The sequence below is a fragment of the Natator depressus genome, chromosome 9, assembly GCF_965152275.1.
Source record: "Natator depressus isolate rNatDep1 chromosome 9, rNatDep2.hap1, whole genome shotgun sequence".
Classification (NCBI taxonomy): Eukaryota; Metazoa; Chordata; order Testudines; family Cheloniidae; genus Natator; species Natator depressus.
This window is the reverse complement of record NC_134242.1, coordinates 11,356,089-11,377,406: the sequence shown is the minus strand read 5'-3', so window position 1 is coordinate 11,377,406 and position 21,318 is coordinate 11,356,089. Positions and strand designations below refer to the sequence as shown.

The window sequence follows — 21,318 nt, the reverse complement described above, 5'->3', positions numbered from 1 at the left end:
GCCAGGATGTGGGGTGCAACAGAGAGATAGCTACATCAACTCTTTGCCACTCAAGGATTTCTCCCACACCAGGGGAATTCTCATCTGGGCAGATCTGGCAGATTTATAGCTATCTTTTTGTCATTATTATTATGGCATAAAACAGGTGGGAATGGAGGTGAAGATCTGGTTCTCTGTTTCTTTTTCTTCTATAAATAGAGATCATAGAAAAATGATAGAGGTTTGAACAGGTTCTTTTCTGGTGGAGAGAGGCAGAGCTTTTCCCCACATGGACACAAGAAGACTTAGGTTACTGTATACTGAAGCCAATGTTCACGACTTTTTATTTTGAAATATAGCAGAAAAAGTGCTGCTCTAATTTGCATTCCACAGAATTCTTACATTGATGTTGATCACCAGAGTGGCCCATTCTTATTCAGTCACCTGATGTCTTTGCCAGGTTAGCGTAGAACAAGCATAGCTGGCTGAAAACGTTAGCAGACCAGTTAAGGTAGCTTTCCACAGTACAAAAAGGGGAGCAAAGATCTGGCCTTAATTGTGTCCACACACACACACACACACACACACACACACAAAAGTGTTGAACTTCTAGATCGGGGTTCCCAAACTTTTTTCCCTGAGGCCCACCTGTGCAACTGCAATGGGAGCTGCAGTCCACTATTAACACTTCCCGCTGCTTTCTGGAAGGGGAGACTTAGGGCACGGCACGGGGGGGTGGGGGGGAAGAGCAAGGCTGCCTAGGGTGGGCAGTGACTCATGCTGTTTTGGGAGGCGGCTGAACCTTTAAATTGTGACCTGCCCCGCACTATCAACGTATACAGTTTGATAGTACGCCCTCCCACCTTGCCCACCAAGCAGGTGAGCCATCGTCCCATCAGGCTGATCAAGTGGGAAATCAGGCAAGCGGCTGCTGAGCATGTAGCCTGGCCTTCCCAGGCTGCCATGCATTCGTCAGGGAGGGGACACCGCGGGGCGTGTGCAATCCCTGACCTCAGCAGAGATCAGGACCAGCAAAAGGACAAAGGGGCCAGGCAGGTGCCACAGCCAGTCCCCACTGACACCCTCTGCTTCAGCAGCCTGAGTGCCTTGAGCTTGTCACCTGACAGTCCTACCCCACCTGACAGTCACCCAGTCAACACCTGGCATGCCTCATAGGCAACCCCTGCCCGGGAACGAAGGATGGGCTTGGGGGCTGCCAGTGCCAAGCAGAGGCAGGTGCTCAGGCCAGGCCTGGCTGCTACCTTTGACAGTCCTGATCAGGGTATTATCCAGGTGGAAACAGAGCAGCATCACCAAGCCCCAGTCCATGCAGGTGCTGTGAGGCCGATACTCAAGGGGGCCTGACAGCCACAAATCGCAGCGTGTGGCAGTTCGGAGCAGGAATGGCTGTGAACCCTCCAGCCACTCTGGAGTCCACAGCCTCTTGGGGCCAGCCCCTTTTCCTTGCCTACTGCCTCCGTTTTGCCCTCTGCCACCGACCACAGGGGTGCTGGGCTCCTCCGGCCCTGGGAGGGAGCCATGGCCAGCTGCCACTCTGTCCCTGTCCACTTCACAATGCTCCCCGCCCATACCCTCCCCAAACTCCACCCATGGCTGCACCAGTTGCCCACCCGGGCCTGTGTATCGTGGCCCACAGTTTGGGAACCCCTACTCTAGATGAGGCATAAAGCAGTCTATAGAAGAGAGCACAAAACCAAGAACAAGGAACTCCTGAGCTGTAATCCCTGTTTTGTCAATATCTTGCTGTGTGACCTTGGGTAAATCACTTCATTTCAGTATCTGTGTTTCCCGCTCTGTAAAATGGGCATAACAAACCTTCATAGTGCATTTGTGAAGGTTAATGTTTGTATGGTGCAGTGAAGACATACAGCTGAATGGCAGGATGGTCCAGTGGTTGGGGCAATAGCCTACGATTTGAGATACCTGTGTCCAATTTCCTCCTCTGCCACAGACTTCCTATATGATCTTGTGCAAGTCACTTAGCCACTTTGCCTCAGTTCCCCATTTGCAAAATGTAGATAATAGTATTTCCTTACCACACAGGGCTGTTGTGAGGATATATACTTTAAAGAGTGATGGGGTCTGTACAAATGCCTTACATAAACAGATAGCATTATATACATACTAAGGATTTAGATTGGTTAATGTAACCACAGACACTATTTTGATTCATGTAAACATCTAAGTCCTTTTCTGAATGCCACAAAGTGGTGAAACAGGCTAGGATGGAGGAAGAGGAGAGACACTGTCAATGACCCATTGTCACTGTTGGTCTGCTGCCATAATTTTAAAGCTGGCAGTGCTAGCTGGGGGAGGAAGTGGAGTGACGTTACCAGCACTAGTGTAGTGTTGCAAGGAGAACAGAAGACCACTGACCCAGTGAGGCAAAGCAGTTTGCTGAACAGCAAAAACAAAAAAACTGATCATGCTGTTCAGATATAAAGTGTAGTATTTGCTACACGGTTTTGTTTTAGTAGAAACAAAAAAAGCATCTTATTGGCAGTTTTAAGAAATTGGTAAATAAAAACCTCAAGAAAATGATCAAGATCTCTGAGACTTACAGACCTTAGTGGGAAAGAGTCATTCTTAATTATCCTGGTGTAAACCCAGAGTAACTCCAGTGAATTTACTGGAGTTACTCCAGATTTACTCCAGCATATGTAAGATCAGAAGTCGTCCAAATAAGATGCCTGTGGCTTGATTCTCAGCTGCCTTGTACTTTGTGTAGCCATTTACAATTATGTAAAGTGAGTGCAAATCTCGGTAAAATGTTACCAAATCAGAAAGGCAGTGCTCTACACCCTTTTTCCAGTGTAAATGACTACACAAAATGCAAGGCAATGTAGAACCAGACTCTATGACTCTGACCTAAAGAATTTACAATCTAAATACACACATACAGGGCTGGATATTCCAAGCAGCTGCAGAGCATTCAATTCAGGTCCAAAATTGCAGGCTTTTTATCTGTGTTCCCCCAATCCTGGGGCTGCCAAGGACTAGCCTCATCCCCAGGACAAATAGAAGCAGTGTTAAATCTGTTCTATCATGCCCGTACTGCTAGCAGTTCTCAGTGGCCATTTCGACACTTAGGGATCAGCTGGACACAGCCACACGCCTTTCTCTTCTGCCACACCTCTTCAGCTTGCGGGGTGGGGGGGTGAGTGACATAGGAGCCATTTTGGTGGCTCTTCACCATCTAAGGATTCCCCTATGATGGAGCAATAATCTAGGTATCACTGAACTGATGTTATAGTTGCTTGGCACTGCCAGAGCAGCACAAGCAGCTCCTGTGCAGAAGAGGATCTGGCCCAAAATATTGTATGCTTTCCACGAAGCATTATTTCAGTCATAACCTGGAAAGATATAACATCTAAGGATAAATCCTTTGCCATTACAATTCCACATTTTCTGAATTATTCTCTTTATTGCAATAATCGCTTCCTCCAACAACCCTCTCTTGTGTACTAGTGCCCCATGCTGGAAATCATGATAATACACCATCAACAAAAGGTTTCATAAGACACATAAGGGGTGCTCGGTAAACTGACTTTTCATCCTACATCTAATACAAAATAGGATTTACATTTATCTCCCTCATCCCAGTATGTTGTACAGTTTGCACTTTGTTAAACTTTACAGTGATACATATAAACTATGCATTTCTTCTCAATGACAACAACAGGATAAGCTGAAATTCTGAAATATTTTTCCCTATTAAAGAAACAGAGAAAGAGAACCAGAGTACATGTTAGATGAAATTAAAGGAAACACTTACCCTTAAAAGCTAATACATCCAACCATCTCCTGGTTCTCTTGCAACTGTGGGTTGTTGTTTTTCGTCCTAGTTGTCTCCTACTGCTCGGTTTTAATATTTCCTCTGCATTTCAGTGTCGTTGGTGTAGGAGGAGACTTAAATTGAGGCCATCAATCATCAGCCCACCTTAGTGTGCAGAAGGCTGGGAATTGTAGTCCAAAATGCAAACATCTAATGTACTTCTTTTCTGACTTACACTAGTATAAATTGGGAGTAACTCTACTGAAGTCAATAGAAATACAATTTTGAAAGCTGTAAGTGAAAGGAGGATCTGGCCCATTACAATTAGATTCTTTTTGTTATTTTTCTTGCTTCATTGATTAAAAACAACAATTTTGTTGAATTAGAACATCTGTAATATAATAAGAATTACTGATAAAGCGGTTTAAGGGAAAGTTTGGACAAGCAGCCACTTGAAAAAAAAAACAAACTTTGTATGTATTTTGATAGATAGCTTTAATACTAAGTAGGCTGTGCCATGGGTCTTCTATCTCTGTGTACATGTACCCTCTAATGTTTTCCTCAGGGCAAAAAGGCAAGAAATGCACTTTAAAACATTAAACAGTTATATTTCTGTCTAAGTAAACTATGACTTATTTATACAGTGCAAGTAACATACACAGCACTTTACAGGTAAATATAAAGATGATGGGCTAAGTCCTGTTCTCAGTTACACCGGTGTAATTTCTAAGTAACCCTACTGACTAGAGTGAAGTTACTCTGAATTTACACTGATGTAAATGAGATTTGAATCAGGTCCAAGATCCTTGCCCCAAGGCACTTACAATCCAAAATTAGACAGAAAACATAACCAAGTGACAGTGCGTGTACATTAAGAGGGTGGGGTAAACAAAAGAAGAGCCAACAGCATTCTTTGAGGCTCACTTTCCTGAAGAAAGTAAGAGTAAAAGCTTACTGTTTTCTTGGATCTCTCACTTTCTTACTATTATTTTTTAAATGTATAAATTAATTAAGTATCATTCTGTGAAGGAATAGCCTTGATAGGCTTTGCAAAGGAAGTGACTTTTAAGGAGGGATTTAAACACGATGAGACAAATTTCACCCTCAGATATTTTTACAGAGCTTCCACCAAAGTCAATGAGTTTAGGGGGAATTTAGGTGGCAGGGAAGTGCAAGTTGACAGAGTGTTATGCAGATTTTATTCTCAGTTGGAAAAGGAGGCTTATGGGAAAAATAACTACAGCAGGGAAAGTGGTACAGGGAAAGAAACACGGGAACAGGAGAAGAGGCCAGGGGGAGCACAGACAGTCCCAGGAGCAGAAGTGGTGGAGAAAGGGAACAGCAAGCAATAGAAGAAAATAAATTCAGTAAGGGAGGTAAACTGGATTGGGAGGGGTACTTGAGAAACTAGAGATATTAATGGTGGGGGGAGGGCAGTGACCTCTTTAAAATGTCATGCACTTTTTATTAGAAAGACAAGGTGGGTGAAGTAATATCTTCTATTAAACCAACTTCAGTTGGTGAAACGACATTCTTTCAGGCTTACACAGAGCTAATCTCCAGACCTGGGAAAGGTACTCGGAGGAGCTGGAGATGATAGCTTGATGTAAGTGAGAAAGCTGCTTAGGCAAAGATTGTAACTTGCTAAAGTTAGGTTTTACTAGAAAGCATGTTATTTTGTTTTGCTTGTAACTATACTAGTCTCTCTTTCTCTTGGTTACTATCACTTACATCTCTTCTTAATAAACTTATTTTATCAATTCATCTCAGTACTGTTATACTAAGGTAAGGCATGCATCCTCAGCTGCACCGATAGGCTGGCTTGAGTGCATTCTGTCACTTTGAAGAAAGCAAACTTGGTAATTTTTGTGAATGGAGAATGCACGCTGCACAAAAACATCAATGGGGAACTTAAGAACTGGGTTTCACTGACTGTTACCTGCAAGATAAAGGAGAGGTAAGCAGAGTCTCGAGGAGTTTGCTGGTGATGCAGACAGACTCCTGTGGCAAGGAGCTGACTCATGCTGTTTAAGCTCCAGCAAAGCTCTCTTTGGCAGAGGGGTAACGTAGCAGCTTACTGTTCAGGGCACCCTAAGAGAGCATCACAACACTACAAAAGCACTTTTTTTTTTCCTCCTCAGGCCTTTTGCGTCCCTGATGTGGACAGGTTTGGCCAGTTATCAACTCCTTACTCAAGCCAGCCCCAAAATACCCTTCTCTAGCCCCGAAACACCAGCCTGCCCCAAAATACCCCTCTTAGCCTCCCAACCCCATCACATCCCAAAATGCTTCTCCCTAACCCCAAACTACACCCCCAAAACACCCCTCCCTAGCCCCATAACCCCATCCTGCGCCAAAATACCCCTCCTAGCCTCCTAACGCATCCCACCACAAAATGCCTCTCCCTAATCCCCAGCTACATCCCCAAAACACCCCTCCCTAGCCCACAAATCCCAGCTCCAGCATACCTTTCCCTAGCCCCCAGCCAGCCCCAAAGCACCCCTCCCGAGACCCCAGCCGGCCCCAAAGCCCCCCTCCCTGGGCCCAGTCTCCACCCCATCAGCCTGACCCCAGCCCCCCTGTCTTATCAACGCCTCTCCATCCCCGCCCTTTACCCCAAGCCCCGCCCAGTCTCTCTGCTGACCCTACCCGCACACTGCAACCGTTCTTGCTTCCTTCCCGCTTTTTCCTGGCTGGGATAGGCCTCCCGCTCGCTCGGCCCGCCCCTTGCTAGCCACGATTGGTCGTTCACTCTCGGGTAGCTCTCAAGCCGGCGCTGTGGTAGGTGCTTTGGGAGACCAGGCGCGCTCCGTTGGCTGGAGGGGAGAGAGCAGCAGGTTCGGTTCAGCCGGCGGTGTGAGTGAGCGCGGGCCAGCCGCGCACTCGGCTATTGTTGCCAGAACAGCTAGTTACCGGGGGGCTGCCAGGACCGCGGCGAGAGACAGGCCCAGTGGCAGCTATGAGCGGCGGGGTGTACGGGGGAGGTGAGTGCCCGCCCATGGAGCGCCACCTCCGAGCGCCTGCTGCTGCTCCCCAGGGCTGTTCCGCACGAGCCTCCGCCTGCCCCCCTCCGAGCCCCTGTCTGCTGCTGCTGTACCCCACGAGCCTCCTTCCGCCCCCCTCCGAGCCCCTGTCTGCTGCTGCTGTACCCCACGAGCCTCCTTCCGCCCCCCTCCGAGCCCCTGTCTGCTGCTGCTGGACCCCCAGGGCTGTTCCCCACGAGCCTCCTTCCGCCCCCCTCCGAGCCCCTGTCTGCTGCTGGTGTTCCCCACGAGCCTCCTTCCGCCCCCCTCCGAGTCCCTGTCTGCTGCTGCTGTACCCCACGAGCCTCCTTCCGCCCCCCTCCGAGCCCCTGTCTGCTGCTACTGGACCCCCAGGGCTGTTCCCCACGAGCCTCCTTCCGCCCCCCTCCGAGCCCCTGTCTGCTGCTACTGGACCCCCAGGGCTGTTCCCCACGAGCCTCCTTCCGCCCCCCTCCGAGCCCCTGTCTGCTGCTGGTGTTCCCCACGAGCCTCCTTCCGCCCCCCTCCGAGTCCCTGTCTGCTGCTGCTGTACCCCACGAGCCTCCTTCCGCCCCCCTCCGAGCCCCTGTCTGCTGCTACTGGACCCCCAGGGCTGTTCCCCACGAGCCTCCTTCCGCCCCCCTCCGAGCCCCTGTCTGCTGCTGGTGTTCCCCACGAGCCTCCTTCCGCCCCCCTCCGAGCCCCTGTCTGCTGCTGGTGTTCCCCACGAGCCTCCTTCCGCCCCCCTCCGAGTCCCTGTCTGCTGCTGCTGGACCCCCAGGGCTGTTCCCCACGAGCCTCCGCCTGCCCCCCTCCGAGCCCCTGTCTGCTGCTGCTGTACCCCACGAGCCTCCGCCTGCCCCCCTCCGAGCCCCTGTCTGCTGCTGCTGGACCCCCAGGGCTGTACCCCACGAGCCTCCTTCCGCCCCCCTCCGAGCCCCTGTCTGCTGCTACTGGACCCCCAGGGCTGTTCCCCACGAGCCTCCGCCTGCCCCCCTCCGAGCCCCTGTCTGCTGCTGCTGTACCCCACGAGCCTCCTTCCGCCCCCCTCCGAGCCCCTGTCTGCTGCTGCTGGACCCCCAGGGCTGTTCCCCACGAGCCTCCTTCCGCCTCCTTCCGAGCCCCTGTCTGCTGCTGGTGTTCCCCACGAGCCTCCTTCCGCCCCCCTCCGAGCCCCTGTCTGCTGCTGCTGGACCCCCAGGGCTGTTCCCCACGAGCCTCCGCCCGCCCCCCTCTGAACCCCTGCCTCCTGCTGCTGGACCCCCAGGGCTGTTCCCCACAAGCCTCCTTCCGCCCCCCTCCGAGCCCCTGTCTGCTGCTGGTGTTTCCCACGAGCCTCCTTCCACCCCCCTCCGAGCCCCTGTCTGCTGCTGCACCCCCGGGGTTGTTCCTTGGGAGCCTCCCCCACCCCTTCCGAGCTGCTGCTGCACCCCCAGGGGCATTCCCCACGACGCTCCTCCCACCCCCCTCTGAGCCCCTGCCTCCTGCTGCTCCCCCAGGGCTGTTCTCCACGATCCTCCCCTGCCCCTTCTGAGTCCCTGCCTGCTGCACCTCCAGGTCTGCTTCCGAGCCCTTGCCTGCTGCTGTATCCCCAGGGGTGTTCCCCACAAGCCGCCCCCCCACAAACCCCTGCCTCTTGCTGCTTCCCCAGGTCCCCCTCCGAGCCACTGTCTGCTGCACCCCAGAGCTGTACCCTATGAGCCTCCCCAGGCCCCCTTCTGAGCTGCTGCACCCCCAGGGCTGTTCCCCATGAGCCTTCTTCTGTCCTCCTCTGAGCCTCTGTCTCCTGCTGGTCCCCCTCTGAGCCCCCGCCTGCTGCACCCCCAAGCCTGTGTTCTAGTTTGTCCGTTACATTTGCTGTCACTTCCCACAAAGGTTTGGGCTGTCTGCAGCTTCCCCAGCATCCATGAATTTTTCTGTTCCACTCTTCCCCTGCAGCTCTTCCCCACTTAATGCTGTTGTAGTTTCCCAAACCATGAGTCTCCTTGTAGTCGTTCTGCTGCAGCTCCCCATTTCCTGCAGCTCTTCCCCTTCCCAGTTATTTGCTGCTGCTCTGGTGCATAAAGTGACAGCTTTGCTCTAAGCAGTTCTCTCAGCTGAAGTACAGCTGTATTGCTCCACCCATGAACACCTCTCTCTCTGTTACAGCTCTCCTTTATAAAACTTAGTTTTCCCCACATAGTTCTTCCCATCACAGCTATAGCTCCATTCAGCTTTCTCTGCTACGGAAATGCACAACGCTTCAATATACCTTGAAAGTTTTCATTAAAATGGAAAGTCTAACTAGTTTGAAGGCCTTTGTTTCTGTCTTTGGTAAATTTCATTAAAGCTTTTCCTACTTGTTAGAACTGTCAGACAGCCAGATTAGTGGTGTCAGGCAACATTTGGTGCTGTTACGTTGCTGGTGGGAAATTCAGGTTAGCACTACAAGAATAAAGATTTATTTGGAAGCCAAAGTATTATAGTCTTGCACTGGAGCATCTCCTGTACCCAGCACTACAAGATTAAAGATTTAATTTTGCCAACCTGGACCCCAATCTTGTTGAGCCTATACAGAGCCTCTTTGGGGATCAGTGCTTGAAAGAATGAATGTATTTCTTAATTTAAACATCAGTGTCTATAGACTGTTACATCTAGTTTTAACTTTTTTTCTGATTAATTTCTAATAATCCAAGGAAGTAGGGGCCCATGTAACTTGCTGTGTGGGTAAATCACAACACATTCTGAAAATCTCTTCCAGAAGATGGTTCAATATTTTTTTTACTCTGCAAAAATTGCTTTTTTTGCTTATTTTGAATGAAAGTACTTTATTGATTAGTTAAAATACAGTAGCTTTTTTGGATCACTCTTGTGCAACTTAAATTTCTGATAGAAAATGTTCTGTTCTTTGCCAATTTTAAATCCTGGTTAAAAGTTGTGGTGGTGATTTGCACACATGTTTAACAAAAAGTATCTTGGCTTGTACATTTTGGCTGGTAAGCACAGTGATTTTAGTTTTTGTTATATGACTGTAATAATTACTGACTGCCTGTTTACTAATAATTCTTACAGATGAAGTTGGGGCTCTTGTTTTTGATATTGGCTCCTATACGGTGAGAGCTGGCTATGCTGGTGAGGACTGTCCAAAGGTAAGAGTCATTGTGATCGTATAAGATTAAAATGTAAAAAAGTATTATACGAGCCAGCGAACAAGTTCTGAGTTTGTAGAAAATGTTTTTTAAAAAAAGTATAGCTGAAATGAAAACAGTACTTTAGGTAAAATACACACTGTGTAATTGCCATACCCTGCCCACATTTTACATTGCAGGTTGACTTTCCCACTGCTATTGGTGTGGTACTGGAAAGGGACGATGGCAGTACCCTGATGGAAATAGATGGTGACAAAGGCAAACAAGGGGGCCCTACTTACTACATAGACACCAATGCACTGCGAGTTCCAAGGGAAAACATGGAGGCTATTTCACCCTTAAAAAATGGAATGAGTATGGTGCTCTGTCTTTTTCCTCTTGTTCTTAAAATCTGATCACTAACTTTATATTCAGCTGCAAAGTTACATCTGTCATATGCAAAATATATTAACATTTCATTTGCATGAATACTCTTGGTCTAAAAGTGAAAAACATTTTATTCTAAAGTTATTTTAATTATCAGGCTGTGAACATTTGCTTGATCTGAGGAAAAACTAGAGGTTTTCCTCCATGTAATGGGTTGGAATGGGTCCCATCTGATGATGGTGGTGGGGAAAAAGAAGGGGGATGAATATTATCGGTACAGTAAGCAGTATAGAACTTTGTGAAGCTGCTGAAGTGTGTGAATTTTTAAGACTGCTGCTCAGTAGAAAATTGGTTGGTTGATCTATGTTTTTAGATGACTCACTTAACAACGTGTCTGTCTGAAAATGCAATAACATTGTCTAAACTTCTGCAACTGCTTTAACATTTTTACAGTTGAGGACTGGGATAGTTTCCAGGCAATTTTGGATCACACATACAAGATGCATATTAAATCTGAAGCAAGTTTGCACCCTGTCCTAATGTCTGAAGCACCAGTGAGTAAAAGCATATTTCCTGTTTTGAAATGTCATAATGAACAAATTGTCATTGGGATTTAGGAATGTTCTAATCTTGTCTGTACAAACCTTATACAGAATTGTAAGTTAGGAGTGCTGAAATTTTTAGAAAATTAAGAGGTGGTAACTAGAGCCCTGTGTGGATACAAAATTTGTATCCACATCCAATCTGCAAACATGGATATAAATCTGATGTCTGCAGATTTGCAGGGCTCCAGAGGTAACAATTTAAAAATACTCTGCCGGATTATTCTCTGTGTTTTATTTTTTGTTAATTTATTTTTTTGTCAGTAACTTGAAATGATAACCACTCTTATGATATAGTACATACTGCCCACTCTCTGCTCAAATGAAGATCGCATATTTCAAGCTGGATTTCCTCTTAGAGCCTTTGTTTTGTAATAGCTTTCTCTTGTTTCTTGGGGAGGGTGGGGGAAATGTAAAATTGTAGGTGACGTTTTTGAAAATCATTCATTACATCAAGCCCTTCAAAAACAGAACCAGGGAGAGTAATACGTATATTGGCAACGCTTTTACCTTGGTTCTCTGGATTACTCAGTGGCTTCATAGATCAAATAAAAATGTAGGAGTAAGAATTTAAGTAGACACGTAAACTGCAGTTCCCCACCTTACTGTGCTCTAGATTACAAGGCACAATACAGGAATCAAATATAAACCACAGAGGGTGCATACAATGAACATGAAGCCTCCTTTACATACAATTATTGCAAATAAAATTTTTCCACAATGTATTGAAAGTGGTGGCTTGAAAGGGTCTGGATAGGTTCAGGTAGGGAAGGGTATGGGGGATTGAATTGAGAATGGACGCCTTTCACTTTTCAGCTAGCAGTTCAGAGGCACTTGGATATTACAGGGAATGCATGCTATAGAAGTATAAACAAAAATAAATCCACCCAAGGCTGGTACTAAATTCAAGTTGGTGGTGTTTTGAAGGCTGTGAAATGAGTTCTTGGTTTCACTCTAGTTCTCTGTGTATAGATGTCCACGTAACAGAACATACCACCACGGTTGATGTACCTGAAACTGTCAAGAAGGCAGCTACTAAATGCATAGGGAGACTATACTACCCTCCCACTCCTAAACATGATCCCTCTAGAAGGGTTGAGGTTCAGTGATGGAGTATGGAGCAGTCTGCATTGGGGGTTGCCTGTTCAATAGCTAAATGAAGGTCTTCAGTCGGACTCCTAACATGGGGCTAAACTCACTTAACAATTAACTTAGAAGAAGTTCACAATAAAATGGGACTTCCAATCCACAGGTGTGTCTTAGCACATTGTCTTTGCCTTTGTTTCAGTAAAGCTGTGGTAAGATGCTTTGAAAGCTGGGAAATCTGAGTTCAGTTTTCTCCCTTGGCCAAGCCACTTTACATCTGTGTACATGTACATTTCCTCATGTAAAACAGGGGTAACACTTATTTCACAGGAGTGTTTTGGGCTCTTTCATAAAGAGCTTTGAGATTCTGGTATGGAAGGGGTTCTAGAAGTAGTAACAACATAAATTTATTATTTTAATAGCTTAAAGTAGACCCCCCCTGGAAATGCATGTAAACATCCTTTTAAATTTCAGAAAGTCCTCCTGTGTTTGTGTATGAGTCTGCAATGAAATGCTTGTTGCACAAAAAGTGAATTCTCATCTAAGGAAATAAAATTCCAAGAATATATATATTTGTTTTCTTTATGTAACTTTGCAACTGCTCTTAAACTACAACTGTAATAATCCTAACTTTCTTTTTATATCTTTCTGGCATCCTGTGAGCATACAGTAATAAATATAATGGATCTTGAGGTAAACATAATATTTCTGTTTACCTATTTTTTTTCTCTTTTGTAGTGGAATACCAGAGCAAAGCGTGAAAAATTGACAGAACTGATGTTTGAACATTACAATATCCCTGCTTTTTTCTTGTGTAAAACTGCAGTTCTTACAGCGTATCCTTGAAATGTTGATCCATGTATTTTTCCAAGAAATAAAGCAAGCTTCTTCAATGTGGTATTATTAGAATAAGATAAGTTACTCTTTTCTTTCTAACCAAAATGAATATTTCCGTAACCATCCATATGGCTGATGTGAACAGGATAGCTTCCAGTTCTGTGTGTTCTCCTTAATTCTCAACTTTGAAAACCCCTTGGTGTGATTCCTGTCCTGGGAGACAACTTCTTCTAGTGTATATTTACAGCCTATGCTATTTGTTAGAGCTCAGCATGCCTAAAATGGCTTTGCTCAGATTACTAAAATGCAGTAATTTCTGTCTTCTGCAACAGAAATCTTCTGAGATCACTGATTAACCCTTACACTGCATTATGTAAATATCTTAAGCTAACATGTACATTTTAATAGGCAGTTCAAAAATCTAAATAAATGGGAAATTATTTAGAGATTTTCTGCAGAACACTTCTTTGATTTTTATATAATTTCTCATCCAAGGAGCTCAAAAATCAGTTTGCAACCATAAATAAATTAAATCCTAACATGTATGTGAGGTTGGTACTTATTACCCTTATGTAGAGGGGTAAATGGATGAACATAGCAAGTCACTTGTGAGGCTAGGAATAGAACCTTTAGGGTCCTCGTTGCTAGTTGTGCTCTAACTATTTGACAAAACTCTCTCCCAAGTAAAAATTCTGTCATTCTCCCTAATCCTTTTGATTAGCTTTGCAAATGGTCGATCCACAGGCCTGATTTTGGATAGTGGGGCAACTCACACCACTGCTATTCCAGTGCATGATGGATATGTACTTCAACAAGGTAAAAAGTTTCACAGATGTAATAATTTATATACTGTGGTCATCACATTAAGAAATGCGTTTTATTACTTAAAAGAAAATGTGGTATCTTTGAAAAGGGAGAAGCTTGTGTTTGTGGAAGGTGGGAGAGGGGCTATTTTTGTTTCAAATGAACAATTTATTGCAGACATCTTGTTCTGTAAGGATTTGAACGTAGTCCAAAAGTCTATTTATATTTTGTAGGCATTGTAAAATCACCCCTTGCTGGAGACTTTATTACTATGCAGTGCAGAGAACTGTTTCAGGAAATGAACATAGAGCTAATCCCTCCATATATGATTGCATCAAAGGTGGGAAAGTTAACTGGATTTTAAAAGTGTTCATTTTTCAGAGTGTAGATTGTTGACTGACTGTGTACTTTTCTACAATCACAGGAAGCAGTTCGTGAAGGATCACCAGCAAATTGGAAGAGAAAAGAGAAGTTACCTCCGGTCACGAGATCTTGGCACAACTATATGTGTAATGTAAGTAAATCCTTTCTTCTCCCCTGGCCCACAAGAGATCCCATTTGCTACTGTATATTCCAGGAAGCTTTTTGTGTGAGAAAATTAGAAAACTTTCTGCCTAAAAAATAGGAGAGGACATTTTTCTTCTTTTTGGGGGTGGAGAGAGGATAAATTTTTAAAATCAGTTCAGCTGCTCTTTCATCTTTAGAATATAATTCCATCAGATAATCTTTTTTGTCTCCTGTTTAAAACTTGTGAACCCTGAAAATTCTAGGGCATTGGGGCTTTACTTCCTGGATAGGCTTGTAGGAGTGGTTTTAGTTCGTGCTGATGTTTACAGTTAGATCTGATTTTTTTTTTTTAATTTTAGTGTGTCACAATAAAATAGTTACAAGGGTAAAAGCATGGAGCATGTATGTATGTATCAAATCTTGGGCACTCATACTTGCCATCGCCTTTAGTGTTCTATTTTTTAATGCAATACAGAAGATCATTGCATGTGATGGGATAAGTTCCTAACTAAGGAGTTACCATACTGGGGTGCACCTTTGTAATCCTAAATCAGATTTCTCCTCCCACAATTCCTTTGTGGGGAAACTGAAGCTCTGTCTTGATAGTCTGCAGGTCTGGTCTTTTGTGTTGTTGCAGTGATATTGCTGAGCTCTTGGTTCTCCACTAGTTAAATCTTCAGCTCTCAATTAGGCTTTTATCATCCAATCATATTCTCAGACAGACATCGCCAATGAAAATCCATGATAGCTGTGATCAAGTCCAGCCTTCATTAAAAATTCCTGAGGGGAAATATTCCGCTGTCGTCATGGGAGGTGCCCTAGTTTCTGACTTCTTTAAAACCTATTGTGCTTGAAACAGTACCTCTTATGATTGTGAACAATCCTTAGTTCCTAAGGATTTAGTACAGCAAATTACCTATGTACTGAAATGCATTCATGGCTTTTTAAAGAAGCTTTGCACATATTTTGTGCACTTAGTGTTTTGATTCCAAGTTTACTTGCTCATTGTTTAAGGCTTTTGTCCAGTTTCACATTTATAGAATTCTAACTTAGTACTGAATTCTGAACTGGAATCCTAATAACACCTTTTCTTTTTATTCTTCTCTCCATAGTGTGTAATTCAGGATTTCCAAGCCTCTGTCCTCCAAGTGTCAGATTCAACCTATGATGAACAGTAGGTCATTGTATCTTTGTAAAACTAGCAGTATTTGTATGTCAAATGTATTTATCAGAGTAGGAGTCCATGGTTTCTATTGTAAGGCTTATTGCAAAAGTATGATGTTACACAAAATCATTTACTTTCGGAGTTAGGAATACTGTGAATAGCTGGATTAGAGATTACACTTGCCATGCCAATGTGCATAAATTCTAATAACAATCAGAAAGATTGCCAAAAGCACAGTCATATTAAAATTTATTCTTTAGAATTCTTTGTTTATGATGCTGTTTAGACTATTCACTGCATTGTGATTTAGCATCTTTACTTTCTGACCAATGTTCTGATCAATATCAACCTCCAGGGTAGCTGCACAGATGCCAACCGTTCATTATGAATTCCCCAATGGTTATAATTGTGACTTTGGTGCAGAGCGTCTAAAAATTCCTGAAGGACTGTTTGACCCTTCCAATGTAAAGGTAAAACCATGAAAGTAGTACATTAAAATTTGCAGACATATACTTTATTATGAAGCCCTTCTATGCAGCCTTTCCCTTTATATGTGGTCACAGTATGTTATGATGGCAAAAGCATGAAACTATAAAGCTATGTTTGTATTTACTCTGTATGCTCTCCAGGGCTACCTATGTTGGGATGCGGTCGTAGAAATGCAATTCAAGATATGTGGTTTTCTTTAAATAAAACTCATGTGGTGCTGAGATCATGGTGATGAGTGTGAAATAAAAATTTAGATAAATTAAAAGATTTGTCTGCAAAACTTTTTAGACCCTTGTTCATTCACTGCTTTAATGTGCCTTGCTGTTTTGAAGCACTGATTTGTGATTTACTAATTTTGTTCCAGGGCTTATCTGGCAACACAATGCTGGGTGTTAGCCATGTTGTCACCACAAGCGTTGGAATGTGTGATATAGACATCAGACCAGTAAGTGTTAGTCAGACAGAAAAATATCTATGCTTAAAATAATTCTTGTGTGGTTACAATATATTTTAGCTATGAAATTTACTGAAGAGGCATGGACACTTGCCATCAGTTAAAATGGAAATCTTGACCTCTTGAGGTTATTCTGAGGTGCCTGTACATTATCATCTACATGTTGTGTAGCTATTAAGGGAATATGCAGATAAAACATATATGAAGATAGTGTTTCTCAAACCATGGGAACAGTTAAGTCAGATTCTGACTTCTTTTGCACTGATGGAAATGCAGAGACTCCATTGAAATCCTGAGTTACTCTTGTTTTGCACTGGTGTAACGAAACAGATAGATAAAATGGCATGTTAAATATCCAGAGTTTGATGACTCTACAATGTGCAGTGGGTAGCTTCAAACTGTCATGTGTATAGCTTTTTGTGGTTATTCATCCCCAAATATCTGAAGATTAAATAGTTTCTGATATTAACTCACTGTATGGTGCAGGTGGAAAAAGAGAGCATAAAATTAAACTTCTCCGTTTTTGCTTCCACCAACACCGTCTGTTGAAGAGCATGCAACATTCGGCTGTGTGCAGTTCTGATGTTGGCTGCTCATGGGTTGGTCCATCCATTGCACTTCCTTAATTGCAAAGTCAAGCTGGCTGGGTAGGCTGTGTTCCATCTTTGGCAACTGTCATATTAGTGAATGGAAATAGAATATTGACACTTTTTTTCTAATGGGGGAAAAAATCCTTCCTTCGTGTGTTCTTTGTGGATGGTACATCTAGTTGTGCATTCTTATATCTCAGTGTGTGTGGGGGGAGAGAAGGGGGAGGTGCACGCAGAAGAACATGGGGAATATGAAAACAAGCTGATCTAGAAGTACTAAAGGTTAAAACAGTAAATAAAAGCCATTTAGAATCAGTCATCAAACTGCCTTTTCCCCCAATGTATCTTTTAAAAGTATTTTTTACATGGTAGAAAACTGATTGTACTAATAATGGTGTAACTTTGTCTAGATGTCAAGTGTACTTTTACTGCTGATCATATATACTCATGGCATATTATGAAAACAAACGTTTCCAAAATACATTCAGAATGAACTCTGTGTGTCACATTTTTCTCTTTCCAGGGCCTCTATGGCAGTGTGATTGTAGCAGGAGGAAACACTTTAATACAGAGTTTTACAGACAGACTGAACAGAGAGCTCTCTCAGAAAACTCCACCAGTAAGACAGCTTATTAAATTGCTGCTTTGGGTCATTTTTTGGTCTGTTTTTTTTCCTTGTACATGCTGTTGCATGGTATGCACACCCTGTGCTCCTTAGGGTAGGTTGGGGTAGTGATACCACCGCGGTGACAGTCCTTTGGCTGATAGCAGCACGGCCCAGAGGCCAGAGTCATTATGGCAGCCCTCGAATACAGGACTGCGTGGCTTAGTGGCCAGAGTCAGGGAAGTGGGCCACCATCTAAGGGTGGGTGGCAGCCAGGTAGGGGGACCCAAGCCCTCCCTGACCACTAGGTCCCAACCCAGGGCCCTGTTGGTGACAGGAGTGGCCATCACCCAGTCAGCAGGGAATCCTACTGCAACACACTGACCTTGCTCGGTTGTTAGATACCACTCCCTCCACCTTCCTGGGCCATTTCCTACCGCATCTCCCATGGGTAGCAATCCATACAGTGCCTGGGTCTTCAGGTTCCCTGGCGGGGGTAACTCCCTGGAAGTTCAACTCCTGGGGATCCGCTGGAGTTAGCAGTCAACCAGTCTGGTCCCTGGGTTCTCCGGTTCCCACAGTCTCTGGCTGTAGCAGCTCCTAGCCTGGAGCCTCCATCAAATATTTTCTCCCCTCAGTGGTCAGTCTAGAACGAGCTGGGCTGCTCCCTTTTACACTGAGGCAGCCGTTAGAGCATGCCCAGCATGGTCTGAGAGGTGGGACTTCTGCTGCCCTTAATGTGGAGTTAACCTTCTATTGTCCGGTGTGGGGTATGCACAGCCTGTCACACATGCCTGTACAGGCACTGACTGCTGTATTGCAGCTTTGATTTCATTAGGATTATGCAGTGGCCATGGAATGCTTTTTTTTTTTTTTTTTTTTTTGGTAAAAGGCAGAAGCGAGAGATTCACTAAAGTGTTAGCACCTCCATTGTGTTTCTAATCCTCAGTTTTTTTGCAAATGTAACTAATCTGGTAAATAGGTAGTATTATCCAATTAGTATGTATTGGGACAACTGAAGGTCAGATGTCACAATTATGAAGGCTACAAAAGTAATCAGTATAATCGTCAGGATTGGAACATTGGGGCTTGCAGGCAATCCAGTCTTGTGCTCAGACTGTTTGACCCAGCCCCTTTTTAGCTTTAATGACTAAAGCGGGGCCACAAGTTGCAGACTGTTGAAAAAACGTATCGTGTTTCAAAGAAACTCAGTGCAATTTGAAAACGAGTAACAGCATAAAGCAGACTTCAGCAAATCCTTAGCTAGTTTTAAAATACTGCATGTCTATCTCTACTTTCAGATAACGATTCTGGCTATTCTGGGCTGTGTAACTATTCCGAAGCCATGATGATTTCCCCTAATCATCTCTCGCTTCTGTTGTGTTGCTGCTAACCCATTTCCAAGGATATTTCACTGATTCAGTTTGAGCTCATATTAATATAGAAGATTTTGTTCTCTGTGGATTGCACACACAAGTCACAGGCTACCAATGAACAGCAACATGCTACTTTATTTAACCTGTAATTTTTGGAGCACTGGACTCCAAAGTGCAAATCAGACAAGCTCCACATTAGAGAAAATGTAATAGAATTACCGTATATACTCGTTCATTAGCTCATTAGTTTATAAGCCGACCCCCCAAGATGGATAGGTTAAAAATAGTAAAAGCTGTATGACCCTTTCATAAGCCGACCCTATATTTCAGGAGTTGGCAAACTTTGGCTCCTGGCCCTTCAGCGTAAGCCACTGGTGGGTTGGGACGTTTTGTTTACCTGGAGCATCTTCAGGCATGGAGCCCCTCAGTTCCCTGTGGCCGCGGTTCGCCATTCCCAGTCAATGGGAGCTGCGGGAGGCGCGTCCCGCAGCTCCCATTAGCTGGGAATGGCAAACTGCAGCTGCGGGAGGCGCGTCCCGCAGCTCCCATTAGCTGGGAATGGCAAACTGCAGCCACAGGGAACTGAGGGGCTCCATGCCTGCAGACGCTCCAGGTAAACAAAACGACAATGTATTAGATATTCAATTCAATGATTTCATAGAGTTCAAAATCATCACATTTTGGTGTAGACTTGTTTATAAGCCAACCCCCACTCTTTGATGTGTCACTTTTTTACCAAAAATATTTGGCTTATGAACCAGTATATACGGTAGTATCTTTGACCTGTGTGTCAACAAATGAATTAAACACTTTGAATATTTGTCTGTAATGCAGTCCTAAGACCTCTTCCTCCCCATCCCCTTCAGGGGAAAAGTTTTGAATCTTCAGTTGAGCTACCTATCAGTTTGACCTTGCTAATGTGTATTTTTTTCTCTGTTCAGAGTATGCGGCTGAAGTTGATAGCAAACAACACAACAGTGGAGCGGAGGTTCAGTTCATGGATTGGTGGTTCCATTTTGGCTTCTCTGGTCAGTAAACATACATAGCTTTGGGAAGGGATGCTGAGCAGCATCTTTAGCTGAAAACCTTATTCCACAGGAGTCTTATTAGTGATGAAGTGAGCTGTAGCTCACAAAAGCTTATGCTCAAATAAATTTGTTAGTCTCTAAGGTGCCACAAGTCCTCCTTTTCTTTTTGCGGATACAGACTCACACGGCTGCTACTCTGAAACCTGTTAGTGATTTGAGTTTCATAGCAGCTGCTGCTCCTGTAGTAGCTCTGCTGAGCATGGTGTGGGAGGGGAGAAACCTGATGATAAAATAATGAATACTCCGTGCATAAACCTAAAGAATTTTAATTAAGCTCCTTTCCTTGCCTCCAGAGGGGAAGGAGGTGGGGCTCCTGAGGTATTCTCTTGCTGGATCTTTAGAAAACTACATGCCATCTAGAGCATTCTAAAAGTACTAAACTTGAAGGATCAGGCCCAAAAATACATCTAAAAAGCAAGTTGCTGAGCACACATGAGACAAGGCTAGCAGGGAGTAGTTTAGTAATATCCAGAGAGGGCGTGGAAGCAACAGTTCGCGTGACAATCTTCCCTAGTTGCTTAACATGCAAAACGCAATTTAAAGATACATTTAGATAGCTGGAGCCATGGTCCTGTGCTGCATCCTGAAAAATATAAAGGCTGGTTTGCTTTTCATGCGGTCAGAGCTAATGATACCCTAGGTACAGCACTGAGTTGTTGTTTTTTCCTGTTTTGCAGGGTACCTTTCAACAGATGTGGATCTCTAAACAAGAGTATGAAGAAGGAGGGAAGCAGTGTGTAGAAAGGAAATGCCCATAGACCTCACACTGTGAGAAATTGTTGCCTTCCCAGTGCTCCTTATGTTTCATAGCTTTAGTGTACTCAGGAATGGGATGGAATCTTTTGTAGAAAGTTTACACGGTTTTGGTTTTTTGCATACTTCAAGATCCATTTTTACAAACCTTAGATATTGTTTAAAAGGCTTAACTGGTCCTGTCACAGAAAATGGATGTTTTATCCCTTGAAATGCAATAACTCTTATAAGTATTTTATAATTTTGTATAAATGTCTATTTTCTCTAAAAATCTTTTCCTGTGGGTAGCTTTACAGGTTAGCTGGTAGATGCAATACTTTGAAATGCCGTTGCATCAAATTTATTAAAAAAAAAAAAAAAATCTTGTCTACTTTTACAGATTAGTCTTCCCTGTTGATATGCTGTCCTTAACAAATTACTCTAATTTCTTTTAAAAAAATAAAATGGTCCTGTTTTCACATTTTGAGCAACACTGTTTTTCAGCAAGCATTCATACTCTTATGTAATTAATAAACAATCCAGATGGAAAACTATTTTTTATACTGAAATTTATCTTAAGCAGCCCAGTTCAACATAAATTGTGAAGCTGTTGCAACAGCACTAGTCTTGTAGCAGAAAATGTTCTCTTGATACTTTCCTCTTTCATGCTGTACTATGAAGTAGTTAAGGCCTAGAATATAGGCTGTGTATAA

General features: G+C 44.0%; 2 protein-coding genes across 2 annotated transcripts in view; one reads left to right on the top strand and one right to left on the bottom strand.

Moving 5' to 3' along the window:
• Positions 1-3,928, bottom strand: part of GNB4 (G protein subunit beta 4) — a 120,538-nt gene extending 116,610 nt beyond the window's left edge. The window contains exon 1 of the mRNA XM_074963522.1: positions 3,776-3,928. The gene's annotated coding sequence lies outside the window, so the exon portion shown is untranslated. The remainder of the gene's footprint in view (positions 1-3,775) is intronic.
• Positions 3,929-6,601: 2,673 nt separating this feature from the next.
• On the top strand, positions 6,602-21,178 carry ACTL6A (actin like 6A). The gene is made up of 14 exons (XM_074963521.1): positions 6,602-6,759; positions 9,829-9,905; positions 10,085-10,259; positions 10,725-10,825; positions 12,698-12,795; positions 13,518-13,612; positions 13,834-13,940; positions 14,025-14,114; positions 15,220-15,281; positions 15,628-15,742; positions 16,126-16,206; positions 17,329-17,424; positions 19,727-19,813; positions 20,551-21,178. The coding sequence occupies exons 1-14, from the start codon at positions 6,735-6,737 to the stop codon at positions 20,629-20,631; spliced, it is 1,290 nt and encodes a 429-aa protein (XP_074819622.1). The 5' UTR covers positions 6,602-6,734; the 3' UTR covers positions 20,632-21,178.
• Positions 21,179-21,318: the final 140 nt, after the last annotated feature.